This window comes from Quercus robur, chromosome 2 (assembly GCF_932294415.1).
Source record: "Quercus robur chromosome 2, dhQueRobu3.1, whole genome shotgun sequence".
NCBI lineage: Eukaryota > Viridiplantae > Streptophyta > Magnoliopsida > Fagales > Fagaceae > Quercus > Quercus robur.
In genome coordinates this window covers 89,149,153-89,157,988 of record NC_065535.1, presented here as the reverse complement: position 1 = coordinate 89,157,988, position 8,836 = coordinate 89,149,153, and the positions used below count along the sequence as shown (strand labels likewise).

General features: G+C 33.2%; 1 protein-coding gene across 1 annotated transcript; it reads right to left on the bottom strand.

The window, feature by feature from the left end:
* LOC126715696 (probable LRR receptor-like serine/threonine-protein kinase At2g23950) lies at window positions 1–5,413 on the bottom strand. Its single transcript, XM_050416439.1, has 11 exons — window positions 4,973–5,413; window positions 4,736–4,868; window positions 4,563–4,634; window positions 4,336–4,479; window positions 3,954–4,025; window positions 3,758–3,817; window positions 3,547–3,647; window positions 3,312–3,440; window positions 2,874–3,218; window positions 1,432–1,811; window positions 1–805 (listed from the first exon to the last, which is right to left on the bottom strand). Exons 1-11 carry the CDS (start codon window positions 5,070–5,072, stop codon window positions 437–439), a joined length of 1,905 nt encoding a protein of 634 aa, XP_050272396.1. The 5' UTR covers window positions 5,073–5,413; the 3' UTR covers window positions 1–436.
* Between the last annotated feature and the right edge of the window lie 3,423 nt (window positions 5,414–8,836).

Sequence of the window (8,836 nt, the reverse complement as noted above, 5' to 3'; positions counted from 1 at the left end):
TAAGAAAAACAGTACAAATTTTTCATACCATTTTTCAGTCAAAAACAGTCAAAATCAACCTTACCAAAACCTTCTGTCTCACACTTGGGAACAGAGCATCTTATGATGTATCCTATAGACTATATATAGTCCTATCCCACACATAGCAAAATAGCATGCCCCCCTAATACTTTCCTACATTTCTAATTGAACCACCAAATACATACAAAATAAAATGCAAAAGGGGAATAGAAAAGTATACTAATACTAATACCCCACTATTTACATTACAAGCCTAGAGAGGCCAGCAATTATAAACAACACAAAAGTTTTATCAAACAGAAAACTAAACCTATTTTTTTGGGAGCAAAGATATCTTGACTTGTAAGAAATCAAATTAAGACAAAGAATTCTTCTTCTTTTTTTCCTCTTCTATTTCTTTTTGAACTTTCTTTTTCTATCTTGGACCAGAGAGTTCCATGGCAAAGGAATCCAAGGAATGTTCATCATCATCCTCACCAGCTCCAAACATGCTTGAGCGATCATGACCATTGTCATCATGTTTTGATGCAGCGGGATTAGTGTTAGTGTGAAAGTGGTTCATACTGGGATTGGTATTATTGTGTGATGCTGCCCACTTCTCAGCCAGGCCGTCACCTTCGAGCATCCGGACCACTTCCGACATCTTGGGGCGGTGGGCTGGCAAGTATTGAGTGCATAGCAAAGCTACTTGCAGCATCTCCCCCACCTCTATCTGGTCGTAGTTGCTTCCAAGCTCTCTGTCCACCAACACTTCCACTTTCTTCTCCTGTTGTATTCTTTTCACCTGTCACCAACATTATCAACTTTATTCTTTAGCTTTATACATGAAAATACAAGGCTTTTGGGTTAACACTACTTTATTTTTTGGGACAAAAAGTAGCTACAAAACCCACTCTCTAACTCCTGAATATATAAATCTATTAGAACATAGCAGAACAAGAATTACGCAGGAACTAAGCACTAGAATAATAGAGGAAGCATTAGTCCCCACTTATTAAGGACTAAGGAGTCTGGACCAACACAAGAGAGGAAGCATTAGAATAATGGTTAAATGATTGAATTTACCAATGCCGAAAACTTTGAACTTTTGGTATAAGTGATAATTTATCATAAATTCCATCTAACCTAATTTACATGCTGCCCTGTAGCCTTGAATGCAATGCAAATCCTAAGCACTCACTAATTTCTTATGTAAAATTGCCCTCTGCATGTACTTTTATCAATACCTTGAAGTAACTGAGAATGTACCATGCCATCACTTCCAAAAAAGAAATTCAAATTCTATCTAAATAGTAATTAAAATTATGGTGTGACCTTAAAACTTCACTTCCAAGCCAAACCTACCAGATGCTTCTCATTTGCTCATAGAATTATAGACTTAAGCTTACAGTAGTTCCAGAGGAAACTTACCCACTCAAGCATAGCTCCTTTCTGATTAACAGTTTTGCCAAACTCAAAAGCTCTCATTCCAGTTATGAGCTCTAACAAGAGAATGCCAAATCCAAACACATCAGTTTTCTCAGATGACTGGCCAGTAGAGAGGTACTCTGGTGCAATATGGCCAACAGTGCCTCGGACAGCAGTGGTAACATGAGAGTCTGCATGGTCAAGGAGCTTTGCAAGGCCGAAATCACCAACAACTGCTTCATAGTAATCATCCAGGAGCACATTAGCAGCCTTTACATCTCGGTGGATTATCTTTGGATCACATTGCTCGTGTAGATAAACAAGACCCCTAGCAGCTCCAATTGCTATTCTCTTCCTTGTGTTCCAGTCAAGTACTGGTTTTCCTGTCATAATCGAAACAGGATATCAGCAGTTTGCTAATACATGGTGGATTTAGGTTTAAGAACAGTTCTTAGCACTTAGAAGAAAATGTTGTAATCAAATCAACATTGACGCCTCAGCAAAACACATTGTGGGGGATGTAGCTCTATGTCAGTAAGAAATCATTCTTCAACTTCCATTCATTTTGCCCTTTTTCTTCTATTTGACTCGTAAGATTTTACCAAAAGCAGAATGCCTCCAGATTAACTTGTCACACCATGTTCATCAACAATTTATTCATCAAAATTATATAATGATCAGAGTGGTTAATATATATTTATAACATATAGGTGGACAAATTCTAGATTCAGATTCGGCATCTTCACAGTGACTTTCAGGTAAGATTGCCTCTTGATTTTGATCAAATAGTCTCATAGCAATTTTAAAGATCTAAAAACATTATCAAATAAAAAAGAGCCTCCTCAAAACCCATTAAGTACATATTTTTTGAGAAATACAGCTTGTAAATGGGAAGAAAAAAGCATCCATAAGGTTGCCTAAAGTAAAAGGAAGTTTCAACTTAAGCTTAAATTTGGCTATTAACCTTTGTTCTTTGTATCATTAGTCAGTCTGGTGGTATATTTATTTGGTTAAGAATTTGACTTATTATATTGACCAATACTTCAACGAATTTGGAAAATTACAGAAACCTATCAGGCTAAAGTTAAAAAAATTTCTCAATATTTGGAATTTCGTTATTATAAGGAAATTGGCCATTGGAAACAATTAATGATTAAAGCAAAAGAAAAGATATCCAGAAATTAAAATGAACTGCACGTTGGCCCCAAACACACATGTTGGACGTTTGAACTAAAACAGATATGCACACGACCCCAACCAATTGTGGTCCATAGCAAGATCAAATTGTGGGTATTGCAGTACTCTAACAAGAGAACAATAAAAATCAATCATGCCAACAATGTTTTTTTTTTTTTTTTTTTAATTAAATGAAAATTGGTCAGTTACACACATGCTGACAATGAATATTAGTGACAGCAGTTGCAGCAAAGTAAGATAGGACCAACCTCTAAGTCTGGAGGCCACACTGCCATTAGCCATGTAAGGATAAACCAGAAGCCTCTCATTAGGGGAGGCACAATATCCAATTAACCGAAGCAAATTCCGGTGAACTGCCAAGCTGATCATCTCCAATTCTGTTCGAAATTGCGATTCCCCTGTGGCTCCAGTCACATCCTTTAACCGCTTCACTGCCACCATAGCTCCATCTCCCAACTTTCCCTTATATACATTTCCAAAACCTCCAGCACCAAGGATGTTCTTGGAGCTGAAATTTTCGGTGGCTGATTGGAGCTCTTTGAAAGTGAACTTTCTTAGGTTGCCTAAGCTTGTAAGTCCCTCTTCTTGGTTGTCTGCAAAAAATATTAGAGACCAATTTGAGGTAAAAAATCAAAATCAGTCGTTTACTAGAGGAGTTTCTCAATTGAATAGTGAATACTACTGACCATTGATGTGTAGGATAGTTTGGTTTCTCTGTCTCTTTCTGCACCAAATGGCAATTGCTAGACATAAGAGAAAGATAAAGCTGATGGTGACCCCTAGTGCAATTGCTAGTTTCTTGGACTTGTGTTTTCCTATCAAAGACCAGTAAAAATATTATTATTTTTAAATAAACAAAAGTAAGAGAGAAAGAAAGAGGTGGTCTAAAACCAGAGGAGGGTTTAGACTTTGGAGCATTACCAGGTGACGATTCTAGGAAGGAGGAGGGAGGGACAAGAGTGACTGATCCAAAGCAACCTTCATTGGAACTAGTTCCACAAATCAATGGGTTTCCCACAATGCTAGATGAGATAAGACATATGTGAAACAGAAAGCAAAATCAGGGTAAATACAATAATTGTCTACATAATAGAGTCAGAGAGAGACAGTGGCAGTGGCACAGGAACCATACTTGAAGGTCCTAGCTGGGGATTTAGGCACTGGTCCACTGAGATTGTTATAAGACAAGTCCCTGAGTACAAAAATAGTTTTCATCAATTGAAGAAAGACATTAAAGATTGCACATTGTTTCAGTTTTCAAGACACACTGATGACAAACAAACAAATTGATGAACATAAAGTGAGAAACAACGGAAAACCATACTTACAAGAAAGCAAGCTGAGGAATTTTGGCCAAAAACACGGGAAAGGGCCCAGACAAGCTATTGTTGTTCAGCCTCCTAGTCTCATAACATGACAAAAATAAACAGTATTAACTAAGATCTAATTAATTACATAAATAATCCCAAAACATAAACTATACACAGTATATATATATATATATATATAAAATTACAATTTTCGCCTTAAAATAGTGTATTACAACTGTATGACTAATTGGTTGTGAGCATAAATATTTGTTTTCAACGAGGACAAAAGAAAACGTTAAAAAATCAGATTGTGCTTTATATTCCTTTGCTCCACTTTCTTGGCAACCAATTAAATTAGAGAGAAGAATAACAACAAACACAGTGAGATACTATTACTCACAGGTATTGGAGACCATTCAACTGGGCCAGAGACCCTGGAACCACACCGGATAATCGGTTGTTAGATAGATCCAACGTTTCAAGTTTTGGAAGTGTGCCCAGCTCCGGTGGTATATTGCCAGAGATGTTGTTGTTTTGCAATAACCTTCACACAGACAGCCAAAAATTTCAACTTTCAAAAGGCCAAGCAATTAACACCAAAACCAAACTATGACCAGAAATTCTTACGCTTGTCTAAGATTAGTGAGATTTCCAATGGCCCCAGATAAAGTGCCAGAGAGAGATTGGCTTGGAGCTCCACTGCAAAAGAGCCAGAAACGAAATTGGAGTAGTCAGTTTTTGTATGACATTAAGGTTAATAGAACCAAAAAAAAGAAAGAAAGAAGAATACAACAACTCACAAGCCTATGACAAGGTTTTCAGGAGAGCAGGTGATCATGGCCCAGCTACAAGGATCCACAGAGTCTTCATCCCAGTTGTTCAACACTCCATGTGGATCACTCAGACCTATTTTAATGTTTATCAATGCCTCCACTACAACAAAAGAAAAAAAAAAACAGAGTAAATTTTTGAACAAAAACATAAAAAGAAGAAAAAGATGAAAACTTTACTGTATATGGTTCAAGGGGTTTGCTTACCCTCATGGTTACGAGGCTCATAGGACATACAAAGTGGAGCTGAAGGGAGAAGAAGAAGAAGAAGAAGAAGGTGGAAGACGAGAAAGGCATTGGGAGTCATGACTATAGAATGGTTATGGTGGTGATTAACAACATAACATGTTCCACAAAGACATGAAAATGTTAGAACTTGAACCAACCTCTCTCTCTCTCTCTAAAGTCACACAAAAACATACACACTCTCTCTCCCTCTGTCTCCCTCTATCTGTGTATAAAGTATTGTATGTGGTTTCTTTTTCTTGTAATTTTTTTTTTGTAAAGCGAAGGTTGGTGACTGAAAAAGAGAGACTGTGGAAAGACCCAAGAAAGAAAGAAAAGAAAGAGAGAGAGTGAGAGAGGCAAATCAGGTGGGTGATACGAGTTGTCAGGGTGGGGAGGGGTGTGCTAGTGTGTGTTTGTGTGTGCAGAAATTGAGAGGGACGTGAGTTGTGTTACTTGTGTAGTGTGTACTACTGAGATTGTACTGAGTCTTCCTGTATCTGGAACTGACTAAGGCTTCTTTTTTTTTTTTTTTGATAAGAACTAAGGCTTTTTTTTATTAAGCTAGAATCATAATAATTTAGAAAATGCAAAAGTCATAATTTTTTTAATAAACTACTAATATAACCAGTGATAATCGGTAAGTGAAAATGAGGATTACTGGCCCTTAGATGGAATTGAGAACTAGAAAAAATGGACCCAATTTTTGCTACATCAATTATTTGTAAAAATATTGTAAAATAATTTTTGATTGTCTCATTACTCTAATAATTTATCTAATTTGTACTTTGTATTCAAGAGTTAGTCGATTTGGATATACATCATTATCAATTTTTTTATGAAATTTATGACCTTATATGTTAAAATACTTAATATTCTAAAAATAATAATAATAATAATAATTTACCTAATTTTTACTGTAACTAGCCACATGTCATATGACAAATTATAGGTAGTAAAGAGATACTCAAATGGATCTATTAGTTTATTTTCACAATGGCAAAAATTGTGTAAATTATTGTTGTCCAACCTTTTTTTTTTTTTTTTTTTTTTAAACACGCGCCACTCTCAATTTTTTACTCATTCCAGCTTAAACATGGAGAAAGTGAACTCTGAAAGCCTATTGAAAGAAAGAGAATCTGTTTTATTTTTATTTTTCTTAAATAGCAAAGAGAATCAAAAACCAAAAAAAATAGGGGTTTCTGTTGATGTGATTTTGAGAGGCCAACTCTCTGATCTGATGTATTGGTTCGCTTCCTATTTTTTTTCCTTTTGATAGTCTAGAGACTCTAGAGGTCTAAGAGGTGCTCCTATTACCAATCCACCATTATGGAGATTTTTCAATGCTTGCTTTTTTGGCCATAATTTCAGAATCATGTTGTTACGTTTGCAAGCCATTTTTCCTCAATAATTAGTACTTTTTTTTCTTAATATTCTTAGCGGATTTTTTATTTTAAAGTTCCACAGTCTGGTGTGAATAAACCAAAAGGAGAGATCCTTTCGTGATAATAAGCAAAGAATAACGTTGTTTTTGGTCTACAACAAACTGGGATGGTCCTATTTACCTATGCAAATAGAAACGAAGTGTGGGTTTAGGTGCTGGTGTAACTTGTGAAATCATTTAATTGTTAGATGTGGACCTTTTAGTTTCTTGAAAATCAAGTAATGAAACCAAAATTTTGTGGGGGAAAAAAAATCTGATACCTTTTAATGATTTTTTTTTTTTTTGGTATCACTATTGCTTGAGAATTTAAGCCACCAATTCAATAAATCCGATCTAACCCAATTCACCCTTATTCTAAAATCATGGATCAATAATATGTTGGGTTCTAGATTCTTTTTAGAATTAGATTATAAACTCAGCTTTTAACTTTTAACTTTTATATAAAACTTTTTAAAACTTTACTTTTTTTTGTTTTTGTTTTTGTTTTTTTTTTACTTTTTCATAAAAATTACAAGGTATAAGTATATTTTAGCACATTTTTAGTAAAAATTTAAATAAGTTGTTTCCAAATGAACACTAAGTATACTTATACCTTGAAAAAAATTTGAAAGAGTGAGAAAAAATGGGAAAAAGTGAGGCTTTAAAAAGTTATATATGAAAATTAAAAGCTAAAAGCTGAAACTTATGCCAAACAAGCTCTAAATGTGGGTTGGGTCAAGTTTGGGTTGACAAAGTTTTCAATCCAACATAACCCGTGAACACTCATATCAGTCAATATATAATATCATAAAGGGTAAATTTTGCATATTTAATTCCAAAATCACTCACATTGTTTCACGTAAATTTGTGTGAATTTGGATTGTTATTATAACAACCATGCAAATATACATAGTTACTATTCACATACAAATCTAATTTTTATTTTTATTTTTTTGCTCGTATACACGAGAGAAAGAGAGAGAGAGAGAGAGAGATGAATTTTGAATAGGATCTTTTGATAAATTTTTAATAACGTACAAAATATAATAGAAAATTATGATGCTCACAATTGAATTCAATAATTAATAATAAAAATAAGAAGTCATGAAATACTTCAATAAAAAGAGAATACGAAAAATAATCATAATGATGTTCAAACATGTACTATAAACATTGTTTATTGTATGGAAAAAAAAAAAAAAAAGATTCTATACCAAATATATGTCTTGCATACAAAATTGTACTTACAATACTTACTATAATTGCTTTTGCATAATAAATTCTTTCAAAATTATAATAAATAAATTGAAGATTGATTATATTACAAGAAAATTAAGTATTTTTTTATAATACTAAGTACTCTAACACACACACGGGAAGAGAGGAGAATATCTTAAAGAAATTGACAGTGGTGTATATCCAAAAAGATCTAACTCTTAAATATACAGCACAAGTTTTAAACCTCTTTAACTCACACTCATTTTCCAATGTCCCAATGTTTACAAGAAAATTCAGTAGATTAGAAATATTATCAATTGAAGAAGAGATGTTTGCAAAAATTAATTAATAATTTTACATCTTAAAAAACAAGAATAATAGATTTTAAATATAAAAAAATTTACTATTGAAAGTTAAATAATTATTATTTGATATTTAAATATATAAAATTCTCCCACTTAAAATTGTAACCTCAAATTATAAGTGTAACCTCAAATTATATCAAGTCACCTTGATGACAATTCAATCGGATTTATGTATGCTAGAAGGGACAAGCCAAATGTAAGTCTATTGCACCAATTTGTGGGCTTGGCCAATCATAGATGACTTGAACCTTCTTCTTAAAAAGAGCAAAATTTCCACTCCTCAACTTGATTGTTTTATTCTAATTTTTATTCTCATGCCTCTAATCTAATGCATTTCATTATAATTTTGAATTCCTTATAATTTTTATTACAAATTAGTGTATTATTATTAGCATGACATTTTGAGTTATTAATGAAGTTTCAGCTTATTCATTATTAAAAAAAAAAAAAAAAAAAAAACCAATTATAAGATCCATGAACCCAACTAAACTTTTATAGTCAGCAAACTTCTTCTTTGCATAATATTTACATTTTTCAAAACATGAATCTACTCTCTGGGACAGATAAGGAGTGAGGTTAAAAAAAAGTGAGAAATGTTCACAATATTTTCATAACAAATCTTAAGTGACAGATTAATAGTGGGTTAAAAAGTAATTTTGATAGTAAATTTAAGTTAAAACTAATAAAAAACTTAATATTTAAAATTTGTTATGAAATTGTAGTAGATGTAACATTTCTCTTAAAAAGTTTATACAAAGAATAGCTAAATAGTGTTATAATGCACTATAACTGAAGAGCTTAAGCAACCTAGCCCCTTCATATGACTTCAAAATCTTGACA